Here is an 18,111-nt window from a genome sequence, read left to right as displayed (position 1 = left end):
TGCAAAGGGCTTAAGTGGAGAGCAAATGCTTTGAGAATGATTGGGGCAGGGAATGAATGGATGTGCTTTATACAATTGATGTATGTATATGTATGGATTGTGATAAGAGTTGTATGAGTCCCTAATAAAATGTAAAAAATTAAAAGAAACCCGAGCAGCAGTTGGCTCTGCCCTGCAGGGTCGCTAGAAGGTGGGATCGACGTGATTGGTTTGGGGGTCTAAATACAATATACCTCCTCTGTGAGGGCATACACATTTACAGGTGGTGGTGGTGTGTGTTACTGACTCGATCCCTCCTTAATTCGCTTTAAAATGAAGTTGTTCATGTAAACACCCCCCACCACTCCCCAGATATTTGCATGACTGGTTTCTTCAATCTATGCCACTCAGGTCTCTCTTCAAAGGTCACCTCTCAGATGGGCTTTCCTGACTTCACTGTGTGTCAGGCCAGGGTTGACTCTGGCTCGAGCCTAGGACCATGAAAAAAAAACAGATAAGGACGTTTGCGATCTTGGGGAAGGAAGGGGTGGCTGACCAAACGGACAAATAGATACACATCGGCAGAGGGTGGGGGGTTCCAGGCAGAGAGAATAAGCATGTTGAGATAGGCCAAGTGCGGAGACACGGAGGGCACGGCTGAGAGAGGGAGGCAGGGAGCTGGCTTCTGCATGAATTGGTGGGTCATGATGATGAGATGCTTAGATTTCTTTTTTGAATGGTTTTATCATGAGTTCTTACAGATATCACAACATTCCATAGTTCAATGGCATCATTAACATAAAGCAGGCATTCAAAAGCAGTGCCGGAGAATTGCGGGCGACACTGCCCAGACACATGGTGAGTTTCTATACAACCAAAGGAAGATGTGGCTCAGTCCTGGGTCATCCTCCCTCTCGGTGACAGGCTTAATTATATTTCCAGGGTGGTCCTGCCAGTCTATCTCACCATGGGCCCCTGATGCCCTGTGTTTTTCATCCAATATGATGCCCTCAAGTGACTGACTCCTCCTGATGATGCATGTGCCCAAAGCAAGCAGGTCAAACCACATTCTGTGGTGATTTATAAGGGGTTCGTTGACTAACTTTCTGTAGATTTCCAGGTCTTTCTTCCTTCTCTCAGTTTGGAAATTCAGCGGAAGCATATTCACCATGGGTGACTCTGCTGGTATCTGTAATACTGATGCTATAGCTTCCAGCATCACAGTAATATGCAAGCCACCACACTCAGGCAGACAGTGGTCAAAAAAATAGTGCTAATACTTAGTAATTGCAAACAAGGTGGGAAGGAAGGGCAACATCTGAAGATTCCTGCTAGAACCACCCACCTAACTGCTCCCAAGTGTTGGATGTGTGACTCAGCCCAAGGCAGTAGGAGGGGCCGGGCCGGAGGCTCCCTAACTGTGACCCTTGCCAAGTGATGTAATGACCCCGAGCATTCTTTCTCTCATCACCCTCTCAGTCTCCTGCCCAGCTAGACTTTGAATACGTATCAACTTCCTTAATTCTCTCACTAGAACACTGAGCTCCATACTAGCACAGATGCACAATGAACAGTTGAGTGGCTGAAGAGATAAAGGGATTTTAGTTTCTTCACCTGAAAAGGGTCTAAATATTTTAGTGAAAAGAATAAAATCATAGCTGACAAAGTTCTTTTCAATGTTACCCATTGTCATTTCTTTAATTAATGCCTTCTACATCTTCAGGCATTAACATGCTATTTTGCTTCCACATCTTGGAATGCTATTTTTGTTATTTAAAAATAATATTTTTGAGCGGGTCATAATTCACTGAAACTGCTATTTCCATGCTACTTTGTACAGTATTTATAGCTTAAATATTTTTAATAGCTACAACTTCACCAAAAAAAAAAAACCACTCCAGGAATTGATGGAATACCCATTGAAAAGTTTCAGGAAGCTGAAGAAGCACTGGAAGCAATCACTCGTCTCTATGCCAGGAAATTTGGAAGGCTGCTACCTGAACAGCTGACTGGAAGAGATCCATCTTTGTGCCTATTCCAAAGAAAGGTGACCCAAAAGAATACTCAAACTAAAGAACAGTATCACTGGCAGTGCACGCAAGTACATTTTGCTTAAGATCATCCAACAAAGGTTGACAGGAAACGGCCAGTTCAGGCCAGCTTCAGCAGAGGACATGGAACAAGGGATAGCACAGCTGTTGTCAGATAGAGCTTGGCTTAAATCAGAGACCGGAAAGATGTTAGCTCATGTTTCATGGGCTATGCAAAGGCATTCGACTGTGTAGAGCAGCGGTTTTCAACCTGTGGGTCGCGACTCCTTTGGGGGTCAAGCAACCCTTTCACAGGGGTTGCCCGATTCATAACAGTAGCAAAATGACAGTGATGAAGTAGCAACGAAAATAATTTGGTGGTTGGGAGGGGGCACCATAACACGAGGAACTGTATGAAAGGGTCACGGCATTAGGAAGGCTGAGAATCATGGGTGTAGATGATAATAAGCTATAGATCACCTTAAGAATGGGAATTCCGGAGCATTTCATTGTGCTTATGCGGAACCTGTACATGAATCGAGGCAATTGTGCAAACAGAACAAAGGAATACTGTATAGTTCAGAAACAGGAAAGGTTTATCAAGGTTGTATCCTGCCAACATAATTCATTCAATCTGTACGCTGAGCAAATCATCACAGAAGCTGCATTAGATGAGGGAAAATGTGGCATCAGGATTGGAGGAAGGCTCTTTAATAGCTGCAGTGTGCAGACACCACCTTGCTTGCTCAGAGTGAGGACTTGAAGCACTTGCTGATGAAGGTGAACGATTGTAGTCTTCAGGGTGGATTACAACTAAAGGAAGAACTAAGCTCCTCACTAGACCAGTAGGTAACTTCACGATAAAAGGTTGTTGTCATGGATTTTGTCACTTAGATCCACAATCAATGTTCATGGAAGCAGCAATCAAGAAATCAAAAGATGCCTTGCATTAGGTAACTCTGCTGTACAAGACCTTTAGTGTATTGAAGAACAAGGATGTTAACTTTGAAGACTAAGGTGCACCTGACACAGCCATGGTATTCTCCATTACATCAGAGGGATGTCAAAGTTGGACATCGAATCAGGAAGACCATAGAAGAATCAATGCATTTGAATTATAGTGAATATTCAAAGTACCATTGGCTGCTAACGGACAAACTGATCTATATTAGAAGTCCAAAGTGCTCCTTTAAGGCAAGACTTTGTCTTACATACCTCGGACATATTGTCAGACCAGCCCCTAGAAAAAGACTTCAGGTTTGGTAAAGTAGAGGGGCCATGAAAGAGTAAGGCCCCTGATGAGATGGATTGACACAGAGGCTGGATCAATGGGCCTGGGCTTAGGAACACTTGAGGATGGCACAAGGCAGTGCGGTGTTTTTCTCTGTTGTACCTAGGGCCTCCAAGCCGACTAGATTGTACCTTAACAACACAACCTCACTAATTGTGTGATACAAAGTAACTCATTAAGTAGAAAGTGCTATTGTGCTAAGACAATTTAAAGGAATAGCAATACCGATGAAAAGATCTTTAAATAGCAAGAATGGCATTTCAATGAGTATTTTAAAGATACAGAAACAAAGCAGCATGTGAATGACGTCAGATGTGGGAGGAATTAATAGAAGAGCATGGACATGACTTTGAGGACTGAAATGGCCTGCACAGCCCACGGGTTTTCAATCACTTCCTGTGCGCGTGAAGATGACGTATTAAGGACATCATGTTTCCAAGAGGGTCAGTGAGAGAGAAGACCCTTCATGGGATAGACTGACTGTGCCTGCAGCCAGGGACTCAAACATCGAGAACCTGACTGGCACGGGACCGGGCAGGGTTCCCTTCTAGCGAGGTGGAGCCAGCTAGATGGTGCCTAACAAAATTTATAAATGGGAAAAGATAACTTGAAGATATTGACATATGCTACTTTACTGCTTAAATAGGGAATTGGGAGCAAAAAATGAATGCAGGAAGGAAAAAGTGATTGTGGTGTATACCTAATTCTTTTTAAAAAGCAATTTAATTATGGAAGTGTGTGATATGGGTATATTGTATCAAGAACACTGGTTAAAAAAAACCTATGGCTACCATAGGTGAAGGAGGAAGAGTTTAGAGAGCATTGAGTTTATGTAAATGGTGAAGTCATTTGGAAAAGGCTCTCAATAATGGTTGTACAACACAAGTACAATCAATGGCACTGAATCATACATGTAGAAGTTGGTGAATCGAAGAATGTTTTGTTGTGCATATTTTTGCCAGAATTAAAATAAAATACATGAGTAACAATGAGTACAAGGGAGAAAATATTTTCTAAAATTATGATGATTATACAACTTTTCTTGATATGACTGAACTACTGAATTTTATATGTGAAGTGACAAAACTTAAAAAAAAAAAAGAAACAGCAATTAATGTTTTGTTTCATTCAGCTAGATGGGCTTATCACTGTGACGTAATAAAAATATAAGAGAGATCTAAAAAACTATTACAGCCGAGGAGCGGTTCTCCTCTGCCCTGCGGGAATCAACTCCACGGCAGGGAACGAGGTGTGGGTTGGGAGGCGCTCTTATTCCTGATGCAATTTGAGGGAACCAAGGCAAAGTGCAGCGAGGTGAGCTCTCTCAAGCTACACAGTTCTAAGACTTGAGGCTCCAGCCTGGGTACTGCAGCTCCGGCAACCATACTCTCTCTTTTAAAAAGACACAAGTTGTTTTTTCCTGCAGCTGTATCTTATTAAAACCAAAGCCAAACAAAGAAATTTAAAGATTCATTACTTTAACCATCAGACAAGGCTTATCCATACATTACAATCAGAATTAAATAAACCAATGAGGTCACCTATTGAAAATGTGTTAACTTTAAGTCTATTTGGGTATTATATTTCAAATTAATGTTTAAAATGAAAGAATACACCGTTTGCCCTTACCCATGCCGACACAAGTTAGTTTTGAAGTTCTAGTTAAACAAGTGACCCTTCTTGTTGGTTCACATTTACCCACTAGTGACCCCGCAACCTTTGAAGTTAACAAACTTAGGATCACAGCAAGTAATAAAAATCAGACTGTTCACAGTTAGAAAATGCATAAACATCCATTTATTCAGGAAATACAATTACTAGCATCCTTGATATTTCAATGATCTTTCCACATTATAAAATATTCACAACATGGATTCTCTTACATGCTGACATTCTTCTCAGGTAAGTCCTAACCATTTCTTCTATTAAATGCTATAATGCCCATTGTATCTGTAAACAAGGTACTTGAGCCAAACTACTAAGCACTTGAGCAAAATGACTTTACAGATTTAGAAGAGGACAATTTAAAAAACTCTGAGTCAGCAAACCTCCAACGATCTTGGCCACTGTACTTGAGTTAATGAGACTAATGAATAAAGTGGCCAGTTAAGAAAGCACATAATTATCAAAGACATTATTCTTCAGCTGCACTTTTAAACATGCTTCCTCAAATAATGTACATTTCTATTTGCAGGTTTTAAAGATTAAAAGGGCAGAAAAGACAGATATTAAAAATTTACATTCAAACTGGCTGGCAAACTGTATTTTTAAAAAAGGTAGACGGCAATTACTTTTCAGATAAGGAATGCCAAGTGCTCTTTATTCCTGGAAAAACTACCAGGAAATAAAAGCCATCAATAAATAGCTGCAAGTGAATTTCTTCAAAGCAGGACCCAGTGTGATCAGAACATTGTCGACAGGAGAAACCAGTGATTCTCAACTCTGGGTGCCCACCAGGACCATCTGGAGAACTTGGCCCCACCCTGGGATGGGACACAGGTATTGTTTTTAAAGTTCAGCAGTTCTAATATGCAACCACAGCAGAAAGCTAAGGTGTTATATGTATTTGTAATTTATAAATCTAACATTATACATTGATAATGTGCCAAGTTATGTTCACAAATGATACATTTATAGGATAAAAATTCCACTCATTTCTTCCTATGCGAGACCACTACTGCACATCTTTGCCAGAGAATAATTGAATTTTTCTATGTCAGGATTTAAAATTCTGTGATACAGTGAAAATTATATTAATGCACATAAACTACTGCTACTCATGTTTATGCAGTAGCAAGTAAATTTACTGAATTTGGCTCCTTTAAACTATCCTCATTTTAAGAATTATAAATAGGTGCCAACCCACACAAAGAACAGATTGTGGATTACGGTGGAAAGAAGAGGGGAAAGCTTACTCAGCTTTCTAAGTTTCAACACCAAAAAAGATTTAACTTGGCTGAAAGTTCTGAAACAGCTGACATTGAACCAGGAAGCTATAATTTATAATGAAATGCTGACACACCCTTAAAAACTACTGCAGCTGGACATAGCTATACTAAAGTAAGGTTTCTTCAGGGCTTACCCTGTAATGCAAGAATACAAGCATAACAATAATATTACTGTTTATGGGCAATGATACCTCGCTTTAATACGTAAACATCTACAACAAATACCTCTAATAACTTTACAATTAAAATAAGTCCATAATTCTGCTACACTACTTTGGTCTCAACATTTTACAATTAATTTGGAAAATACACAATCTAACAGCACAATCCTATCAATAGCAAGCACAGTTTGGGTGACATATTCAATCATGCAATCCAGTGTTCAATTACTAAATGATAAGAAAGAATGCTGATTGACTTTTGCTCAGTAAATCATTGAAAACTGGAATAATCTTTTAAGACTCACGATGCTCACAATCATGCAAGAAAAGGTACACACTTCTATCCTTCTTGAAGGAAATGTTACAAAATGCCTACTTTTTACACAGGGTAATTTGCCAAATCCCATACACAATTCAACCCATTAACTTCTTTCTAGTATCCATTGCTTTAAATTTTTTTAATGGCACAAATCTTCCTACGCAAGTAAAAATGAAACTCACCTATTTCAGCCTTAAAGACCTCAGTCATACACAACAGCTGCCTTTCAGTCCAACAGTGCCATCCAGTGGAAAAAGGAAACAATGTAACCCCTCAAGATCCTCATTGTTTTTGAATTGTAAACAAAGATCGCATTTCTAAATCTGGCAATTTTAATAGGAATGAGCTTTTACGCATGTTGACAAGGAGCCAGAGGATTCGGATTCTGAATTAATCACCTCATAATTTCTATACACCTTAAACATAGCTTTCTATCTTCTTCCTATCTAAAATCAACTATATAAATTAAGCTGGATGTGTAATTCTTGAGACTGAGGTTGAAGGAATTACTTTTTCCCCTACCACTATTCCTTACCAAAACTAACTTGCTCATCACTAAGAACGAAACCATCAAAAAATAGGAAGTATATTTAAATTAAAATGAGTAGCATTAAAAAATTTGCAGTGAAATCTGAACTTGTTTATGCATTTATAATTTGATATAATCATTGAATATAAATAGATAGAAAGGGATGTAATCAGGAACGCTAACAATCAAATTACATCCTCTTACCTCGTTGCTCTAGTATTATGAAAGAATACATATGTTAGCAATGATTGTTTCAGTGTTTAAAAACTCTTATAAATCAGTATAAATGAATATTCATTATACATTATGTTTAAATAAAAGTAAAAAACTTGCACTGGGCTGAGCAATGGTTTACTGTTGATTACCGAGAATAAGTGTGTTCAGTGATGCCAACGACAGTGTACTGAACTGCTGTAGCTGAGACTTTACGTCTAATTTCTTGGAAAATTGTGAAGAAATGTCACAGGTTAAGAAAAAATAAAGCAAAAAAAAAAAGAAAAAGAATTGGATAATTTTTCTTTTTAAATAAGCAGCCAAATGAAGAAAGCGTTTTTAAAAAAAGATTAAGAATGCAAAAGTACATTTTAATATTAAAAAAGCATTTTAAAAAATCTATAACAGCTTTATGACAAAAATCTGCATTTGAAAAAGGCCTGTAAAAACAGCAGGACAGAAATGCCCTCAACACCCTGACTTCTTCTTGTCAGAAAAAAGCGTATGCGTCTCTGCAACCATCAATGATGTTAAAAGAGGCATTTATAAAATGGCAAGGAGTCGTCAGCGGAAGCTTCTCTTCGTTTGTACAATCACTGGCACTGCGGCCCTCGGCAGGTAGGTCACAAGCAAAACTTCTCAAGCTAAAAGCGAAGTGGCCTACACAGTCCTGAAGAGCATTAAGTCTGTTGCCTGCGCTTTGCTGATCTCATTTTTTCAAAGCGTGACTCCATTTCTTCGAGGACTTTGGGTGTGTATCGCACTACCAGCTTAACCTTCCCTTGGGCGGCTTTCAGTAGTTCCACGGCTTTTTCATGATGCTCTCCTTCAACACTCTAGGAAAAAACACACACATGCGAAATGAATACGTAGGTTTGGGAGGCAACTAAAAAAGCCAAAGGCTTCATATTCTTTGTAGTGGTAATTAGTATGTCAATCTACATACCCTATTCAGTTCACTAAATCAGAAGTCAGACAACTGTCATTTATTCTGAAAGGCTAAAATGATAGTTTCTACTTGAATGCACATTACTTTAACTAGTAAAAAGCTTAATTACTTCGTAAAAACCATACTAATCATTGGTAATTTATACCGCAAAGACTGAAAAAACACTTCATGACACACAATCAACGGGTCTCTGTACCCCAAATGGTCACAACACGTCACTAGAAATAGAAATTAAGTCCTTACCACTCCATTAACAGAAAGAAGCTGATCTCCTCGTTTGAGGCCCCCATGCCTATCAGCAATTCCACCTGGGATTATCCGCGATATGTAGATGGGGGAGTTTTGTTCTTTGCCTCCCATAATATTGAATCCAAGGCCCTCTTCTGTTTTGGGCAGTTCAACTACTCGAGGATGAGAGTGTCCCTCGCTGGCGGCAAAAGCAGCAACAGTGGCCTGAAAGAATGTTTATCACCTCTGTTTACCTCAGCTCTTGTCTCGTAACAAACAACTTAATTTGAGGCATCTTAGTTTTGACCCTTGAATGTCCACGAATGGTATTTTTTTAAAGGGGGCCCTGGAAAGAATACCTTGGGATTACACAGGAAACACTAAGATTTCTCAGGCCACGGCTAGCCAGCCCCTCCAGGACTAAGCCTGCTGCAGCACAGCCCTGCGCGGTCTCTGGCAAGCAGCCTGGGAGGGAGGATGAGCACCGGGCCCCTGGGAGAGGAGCCTGTCCCCAGCAGCTGCTGCTGCTTCGAGCTGGACAGCCTCACCCTCCACAGGTCTCGGTGCAGGGCAAGACCTGCCTCTGCAACCTGTGGGGATGCGTCCTCACTGGTCACCATTCTGGTGACTCCATACACTAAGATTAACTCCATGCTGAGGGAGGTCAAAGAGAATGCTCTTTTGTGGCTAGATCAAATTACCTAGTTATTACTACACCACCACAGAGAATGAAACAGAGCCAAGTCTTTTATCAAAATTTTAGACGATTCCAACACAAACTTGTAACTTGTTTCTTTTAACATACTTATTTTTTAAAACATTTTATTAGGGGCTCATACAACTCTTATCACAATCCATACTTATACATACATCAATTGTATAAAGCACATCTGTATATTCCTTGCCCTAATCATTTTCTTTTTTTCTTTACATTTTATTAGGGGCTCATACAACTCTTATCACAATCCATACATGTACATACATCAATTGTATAAAGCACATCCGTACATTCTTTGCCCTAATCATTTTCAAAGCATAATATACTCATTTTATATAATAATTCTGTCCTGTAAATTCAGAGTTTACTACTAATCAAACCTCTTCCTGCGCTCCTTGATTCCATCTTGTGGACACCCCAAGTTCACACCCAGCACCAGTCCTCCTCGCTGCTTTCTGTCCTCCCTGCCCAGTTCCAGAGTTCTTTTGGTATGAAAGCCTTTGTTTTTTCCCCTGTAGTAGTGGTCTATTTCTCCTTTGGCGGTTAACTAATTTCAACTTACCATCTATGCTCGTGTATAAGCCGAGTTTTTCAGCACATTTTTAATGCAGCTTTGGTGGTAAAATTGGGTGTCTCGGCTGATATTCAGGTTGGCTTATACTTGAGTATATACGGTATTTTCCAAGGTAATTAAGTAAAGGACACCATTTTGATTATGGATCACAGTGTATGAGCCAAAACAGAAGAGGGAAGGAAAGAGAACCCCAAAATTTGCTGAAAACTCACTCTCCTGCAAAGTCTCACTTTTCCATGAATGGAACTCTGGCTGAGGAAGTCTGTAATCGGTGAAGGTCATATGACTCAAGAATTAGACTCAAACGATTTTTTTCTGACTCAACTTTTATTGGCAAATAACATATCATACAACTCAGTAGTTGCAGCACCTCAAGAAGAGCTGTACAATCAGGAGCATCATCAGTTTTGGAAGACTGTCTTCATTCTGTGCTCATCATTATTTAGCTCCCATTCCCCCCGGCTATCCCTCCAAGGAACCATTATCAATCCCGTTGCTGTCGCTATAGATTCGCCTATCCTGCTTATTTCATATACAGAAAACATTAATAGGAACAACTAACAATAACAAAGTAAAACAGATTAAAAACCCCAACCAAAAATAAAGCAGAAAATATTAGAAACTAGAACAAATTTAAATGGATCATAAGGGAGAGCAAATGACCAGGTGTCACATGTTAACCTGACTCCATCAGCAATAATCTACTTTTCAAGATCTTTTCTGCGTAACAGCAATCCCTGGTCCCCATCAAAGGGGGCTCCCCTGGGGTTTAATCTGCATGTTATTTCCTTCACTTAAAAAAACAAACTGCGACAGCTTTAAAAGGAGACTTCTGTAGTCTTTTTACTCTGCTAATCTACAACTATATACTCTATATTTAACAGAGAATACAGTATTTCCTTTGGTGAGTTAATGTGAAATAGGGTTCTTTCTCATGTTAATGAAACAACACCAGCTCCACATGGGATGTGTCCTAATCCAATCACACCTGACATATTAAAAAGAAGAAAAAAAAGCAGATTATCTAGACAGAGATATGTGCACACCAGGGAAGGCACATGCCAAGGGCACATGGGACCACCAACAAGGAAGCAGTCACAGGGCCCTGGCCCCGACTTGGGCTTTCGGCCTCCAGAACCATGAGACGATGTGCATGCACGAGCTAACAGGCTAACCCCTGCCATGGAGTGGGTTAGGCACACAGGGACCCTGTACGGATAGCATAGAACTGTCCTATAGAGTTTCCAAAGGCTGTAAATCCTTAAGGAAGTTGAATGGCAAATCTTTCTCCCAAGGAGCAGCTGGTGAGTTTGAATCACCAACTTTCTGGGTGGCAGTTGAACACTTTGACTACTGAGCCAACAGGGTTCCTTAATGAAGACATTTCCACTGAAAAATCAAAACACTAGGAATCAGAACTTGATGACAGCGGGTAAATTCTATTATAAGCCACCTCTTGCTGATAGATCACTTAATGAACATTGAGGTAGATGCTGAATTACTAGAGAGCCCCTCCCCTAGACCCTCACTCAGAGCGAGCACCCTTACGAGTTCCCAGGGTTCGTTTCAACCTTCCTGGAAGCAGACAGCACATCTACCTCCTGGGGAGCACTGGCGGTTTCGAGCTGCCAACCTTTTGGCTGGCCTTGGCTACCAAGCTTTTTCCAAATGTAGTCTCTTAATTCCTTTGAGGAAAAGCACACAAAATCTGCCGTGTGCAGCGTTGATGAGGCAATCTGCTACTGCCATCACATCACACTGCAGTTAAAAGTAAAGGAGAACGCAAAGGCTTTGGAGACAGAGCAGCCAGGAGGAGATCCCAACCCCATCAGTTACTTACTTTGTGGATCGAGGCAAGTAACCCAATCTTGTTTGTCAGTCTTCCTCATCAACAAAACAGAGGTAATAATCTATACCCCAAATCTCTGATTTACCATCTAAGAGAGGGTGTCAACTAAGTCCACATGAAAGAAGCATACCAGCCTGTGTGACCCAAGGACTGTAAGTAATAAAATCCAAAGAAAGGAATGAATGGTATCAGAGCTTAAACTGTGTACATCTGGGTTACAGCTCATGCATCACAGTAGACATTCAAAATGCATTTGCAGGGTCCCCGCATCTATTAATTCTCTGTGAATCCTGACCAGAGTCCAGGGATGTGAACAGGCTTGCTATTAGACAGAGAGCAGTATAAAACCAATTATGGCAGATACAGTTAAGTTAAAGTCTAATGCTTTATTATTTGATCTCCCCATTGACTTGTTTCAAAGCTGTTTGTTTTTAATATTTTCTTTTTCATTGCAATTGTTGTTTTGTTTAGTTCTCTTGTTTAGTTTTGGGGTCATATTTGGTTCCTGTTTGTTTTGTATGTATATTTCCTGTATATGAAATTCAGGATAGATAGATCTATAGAGAATAAATGGATCAGTAACTGCCTAGGGACAAGGCAGGGGAGGATTGGGGCATGGAGTGGGAGGGAGCTAGTAACAATGAGTAACAGAAGAAAATGTTCTAAAATCAATTGTAATAAATGCACAAGTTTTCTTAATATGACTGAATGATTAAATTGTATGTGAGGTAAATAAAAATTTTAAAAACTATTAAAAACAAAACCCACGAGTATGAAAAAGAACATATTCTGAAATTGATTTACAGGTTTTCTTAATATGATTGGACTATTAAATTGTATGATGTGAACTATATGCCACAAACTATTAAAGAATGATTATTTAAATCTGCACAATTCTAGATGTATACTACATAATACAATATTACTACAGAATATTATCACTTGCATACAAGTAAATTTTAATGTATCATATAAACTTAATAAACTCTCCAACAGAAATATTTTAAGTCTTATCTATTATAAGTACTTGAGAAGTTAGGTGTAGCTTTTAAGATATTTGTGTTACTTTCAAAATAGACCTGTTATAAATCAATAATTGCATTTATACACGCTAGCCACTCTCTGAAGATTCCTCATTTTTGGTTAGTGGGGCAGGGGGTACCTTTGCAGTTGCATTAGCTCTCACTTCAGGGCTGCTACTGATGTCCACAGTCTCATAGACATGTTCGTACACCTGTAAAACCCAAAGTCGTCACTGGGGTTGAAATGCCAGAAAACACTACTACATTCCAGTTTCGATGCGAAGCAAACAAAAACAAGCCCACTGCCATCAGGTCAAGGTGGACCCATAACAACCCTACAGAACACAAGTGCCCTTCCTGAGGGTTGCTGAAGTCATAAAGTTTACGGGGCAGACGTTATCCCCGCCACCCTCCCGTGGGCAGCAGCTGGACCAACAGTGCCATCAGGCCTCCTTTTTAAGAGGCAAACGAATGTTAAAATTTCAAGAAGTTAGGTAGCTTTATAAAAAGGTCTTCTATCAGAAATCCCCAAAATGAAAGGCGTCCCAGTTCTAATAAAATTATTTTATTGCCTTAAAAAATTCTAGGTCCAAATTCCAGAATATTATCCTACCTAACTCAAGGTTTTAATAATGTTTTTAAAAGTTTTTAGTAAATTTTAATCTGGTTTACTTACCTCTCTTACAGCATTGCAAAACTCGCTTTGAAGAACTCTCTGTAAAGCCTGAAGTTTCTGTGGGGGTACTTCTCCACTCCTCTGGAGCTTTTCCAGTAATTCAACTGCTCTGCAAATATCTAGAGTCAAACGAACATGGCACATCAGTCTCTCAGGAGCCTCAGTGCTATGCTAACAGTAACAGGAAACCCATAAGATGGGGAAAGTGGGCATGCGTATATAGGGAAGGATGTGTGTGTCTAAGAAAGGTAGGCATATGAAAACAGAACAATGCTAAATTTTGTAATGGACATGAGAGAAACACTCATGTCATGCAAGTATGAAAGTGGGAAATGACACCTCAGAGAGAAGGGAAATATTGAAAATAAACTACATAAGATGTCACAAGCAAGGACTGGGGCTGAAAGTGAGACACATGAAAAACATGCAGCTTCAGAAAAGCCAACAGTATGATCAGAACTATGGAGCCAATGCAGATTTAGCAAATCCTCATTCTCAGTAACCACAGCCCCAGGCAGCACAGAGCATGTGTGCTAGTGAACTCATGGTCCTCCTGAAGGGAAGCACCACATATACATAGATATAAAGACAGTAGCAGAGGCATATTTGAAACAACAGTACCAATTTAAAAGATTCCCTGATCTGCTTTCAACTTACTAATATGGTGTTTTAATCAAGACACGTTCTGTCAAACAATATGCTTACAAAATAAAAAATATTTTTTGCGAGTTTGGTTTCCAAACTAGCTATGATCATGGGCACATTATTTAGACTCCCTATGTCTCTTTTGCCTCTAGTATACAAAGAAGCCTGGTATCTGCATCAAAAGGTACACAACAGCAGAACTAAACTATGCATGGAACAGAGCCTGGCATATTGCAAGCTTAAGTGCTATAGTAGTATCAGCAAATCATATAAATACATTAAGCGAGTTAGGTAATTCTCAATGTGAACTATGAGGCTAAGAATCCATAATATTTGTGATTATGAGATTTCATGTTTCAGGGCCATGTCTGAGCGATATGACTATTTTCTTCTTTTTGTTTTTATACTATCAGCGACTACAATTTTACTATTGTATCCTACTATCCCTGTGCCTCCTTTGGGCTTAAATGGAAGAAGTTCTGAATTTCATGCTATATTGAACGACTGGGACTTTTTCCGGGACTGGCCATTAGCTTGCAGCTGGAAAACTAGGAATAAATGTAATGAATAAAGAAGTAGATTTCAATTTCAGGTGAGTTGGCCATGGCTAATGCATGGCAACCTTCTATGCAACAGAGCAGACTGCCCTGCTTGTGTCTGCTTTGTGCATGTTGATCAATAAGTGCACAAGCTCATGTCAGTGACATGCAATGGAAACAAATCTCTACTTTTGAGTTTTCACCACCAGGATGGCCATCAACTATTTTGGTTTATAACGTTACAAAATGTCATATAAATTCCAATTAACAGCAACAAAAAAAGGCAACAATACTTTATTGACTCTCAACTGTACCTATTTTGTGATTACATATTTCTAATTAATCATGTTTTGATGATTTAGAAGGCACTCAAAATCTTGATTAGGTGCACCAATTTTACACTGTAAAATGCACAGAACTGCTTGCTAATAAAGCCTGTTAAAACAAATTGTAAAACAAGAATCAAAACGGATGTAACTGACTTCTTATCCTGTTAAATAGCTATCACTAGTAATCCATCCTTGTGGCATAGTTATGGGTTGGCTGGGAATCGCAAGGTCAGCAGTTTGAAACCACAAGCCACTTTGCTTAGAGCGCAAAAGGCTGGTCCCATAGAGAATTACAGTCTCAGTGGTGTGAGTGGCAATACCGGGAGGGTGGAAGGAGGGTGGGGTGGAAAGGGGGAACCGACTACAAGGATCTACATATAACCTCCTACCTGGGGGATGGACAACAGAAAAGTGGGTGAAGGGAGATGTTGGACAGGGTAAGATATGACAAAATAATTTATAAATTATCAAGGGTTCATGAGGGAGGGGGGAACTGTGAGGGAGGGGGAAAAATGAGTAGCTGATGCCAGGGGCTTAAGTGGAGAGCAAATGTTTTGAGAATGATGAGGGCAATGACTGTACAAATGTGCTTTACACAATTGATGTATGTATGGATTGTGATAAGAGTTGTATGAGTCCCTAATAAACAGAAAGAAAAAAATTTTTAAAAAGAAAAAAAGAATTAGTCTCCGAAACCCACAGGGGCAATTCTACCCTGTCCTACAGGGTCACTGAGTCAGCAGCCACTGGAAGGCAGTGAGTAATCCATGCAAGTGGTACTCTATTGCGCAAGTGAAGGAGCCCTGATGCCATAGCGTGTTACCCACGGGGCTGCTAACCACAAGGTCAGATGTTGAAACCCACCAGTGGCTCCTCCGGGGAAAGATGCAGCTTTCTACTCCTATCAAGATCGACAGCTTTGGAATCCTAACGAGCAGTATGGGCACTACGAGCAGTATGGGCACTACGGGTCAGAATTGGCCCCAAGGCCGGAGTTTGGCTTGTGTAAAAGAAGGGTGGGAGAGACTAAAGCAAACAAATGAAAAAACACAAAGCCACCACTAGGAAAACTCAATGTCAGATGTGAAGTTTCACTTTATTTTATGCTGCACTTAAAAACACAAAGGGCTGCCAACGGGGTACAATCCTCCAACTAGCTTTCAAAGGAAAACACCTACACTCCGGTCCACACCACACACATTGGTTCCCAGTTACAAAGCACAGTGCCATTGTACTCAGGAGGAAGATGTCAGAGTCTTAGGCTGAACTTAGCAACTCTTCCCAAAGTAGTTACTCCTCTGTCGAAAAACGATGGCTTAATTAATAGCTTGGTGTGCCAGAGAGCAACAATCTCATTTAAAAAGAGGCTTCCAACCGTTGAACCATAAGGGAACAAACTAACAATATGAAGTGTGCAGTTGCTGGTGTGAGGAATGAAGAAAGAGGTTTCTGAAGTACGATTCTAAAAAAAAGTTCTCCTTTTATAAAGTTATTTAGTATTTGGTCTATAACGGAAAATGTTCATATTTGCAAGATAACTGTAATGAAGTTGGTGTCACCCAGCCAAGTAAGATTCATAGTGATGGATGATGGCATGCTTCAAAGTAAAACTGCTTCATTGGGGGTTTCTTGGCTGCAATCTCTACAGAAGCTGAATGCCAGGCCTTTCCTCTGCATTGCTGTTAAATGGATGTCAGTGGGCAGCCTTCAGTTAACTAGTCTTGTGCAGGGGCCGACCTTGTGTACGCCACGACTCCAATTAGTTCATTCTGTACTTCCTAATTGTGCTTCCCATTGATTTCTACCATTGCGAGTCAAGGGCATAGCTTAAATTGTTTGAAGTTGAAAATCTGCAGCAGGGCTGGTAGGCGTGTAAGAAGGAAGTTCACAAGCTTTTTGCTCTAAGGATTCTGCAGAACAGGTTCTAGTCTCCTTAACGTTTTCTGAAAAAGGCCGGCAATCCACCACACAAAAAGTTCCCTAAACTCGGGCTTAGGGAAGAGGGACAAGACTGCAACCGTAAGTACTTCCAAGCCCTCCGCTACTCCGCCTGGGTAACCCAGTTATGTAAGCGCCAGCCCAGGACCATGTCAATAGAGCGGCGGCACCGCAGGTGGGAGGGGCCGGAGGGCAGGCAGCACCCTACTCCGAATGCAGGACAGCAGCCAAGGGACGGGCAAAACGCGAACCTCGGCACAGCCTGGGGTTCTGGGGGAACGCGTGTGCGCGGAGTGTGCGAGCGCCGTGAGCCCTGTGCCCGCGCTACGGGGCCAGAGGTCCAGGGGGCGCGGTGCGGGCTCGCCGGGCCGGGGGTGTGCGCTCGGCTTTTCCGGTTGACACTCTCGGCGCGTCCCGTCGGCCCGGTGGCCCAGCCGGGGCGGGCGGGCCTGTGTCCACGCAGGCGGACAGGCCGTGCGCGCAGACGTGGCCCGGGTATCCGTGCAGACACGGCCCCCGCCGCCCCGGGGCCGGACGCAGCGCGAGGCCCGGCCTGGCTCCCAGGGTTCGAGCCCCGGCTGCCCTCCTCTCCCCCAGCGAGGCGACACCCTGCCTGCCTCCGCTCGCCCCGGTCTGGCTCCGGCCGCACTCACCCCGCTCCAGTCGCACGGGCTCCCCGAGCGCCGCCATCTTCCCCTTTGCCCGCAGACCCTCAGGAAATGACGACAGAAAGGCGGCGGCGTTGGGCGGGGCCTGCGTCGGGGGGAGGGGCGAGAGCGGCCGTTATCGCGAGAGCGGGAGGGGCTGCCGAGAGTTCCCGGCCCGGCGCGCGCGGCTGTCTTGCGCCGCTCTTCTGGCCGCGTCGAGTCTCTGGGAGGCCCTGGCTTTCCGCGACCTGCCGAAGCCTGTGCTCTGACCCTGCCTGCCGGGAGGGCCAGGCCTGAGCAGACTCTGTGGGAACCGACCCGATGGGACTCACCACCACAGTGGGTCTCTCTCTCTCTCTCTCTCTCTCTCTCTCTCTCTCTCTCTCTCTCTCTCTCTCTCTCTCTCTCTCTCCCTCTCCCTCTCCCTCTCCCTCTCCCTCTCTCCCTCTCTCCCTCTCTCCCTCTCCCTCTCTCCCTCTCTCCCTCTCTCCCTCCCTCACTTCCCCCTGCCCCCCCTCCCTCATTTC

At 41.8% G+C, this 18,111-nt stretch overlaps 1 protein-coding gene across 1 annotated transcript; it reads right to left on the bottom strand.

Annotated features, from left to right (window-relative positions):
• Positions 1-5,074: 5,074 nt before the first annotated feature.
• LIN7C (lin-7 cell polarity scaffold C) lies at positions 5,075-17,690 on the bottom strand. The gene is made up of 5 exons (XM_075545964.1): positions 17,591-17,690; positions 13,487-13,605; positions 12,951-13,022; positions 8,663-8,872; positions 5,075-8,306 (listed from the first exon to the last, which is right to left on the bottom strand). The coding sequence occupies exons 1-5, from the start codon at positions 17,625-17,627 to the stop codon at positions 8,151-8,153; spliced, it is 594 nt and encodes a 197-aa protein (XP_075402079.1). The 5' UTR covers positions 17,628-17,690; the 3' UTR covers positions 5,075-8,150.
• Between the last annotated feature and the right edge of the window lie 421 nt (positions 17,691-18,111).

Source organism: Tenrec ecaudatus, chromosome 4 (assembly GCF_050624435.1).
Source record: "Tenrec ecaudatus isolate mTenEca1 chromosome 4, mTenEca1.hap1, whole genome shotgun sequence".
In the NCBI taxonomy this organism is placed as follows: Eukaryota; Metazoa; Chordata; class Mammalia; order Afrosoricida; family Tenrecidae; genus Tenrec; species Tenrec ecaudatus.
Note: the sequence above shows the minus strand (reverse complement) of the source record. Positions and strands in the feature narration are given on the sequence as shown.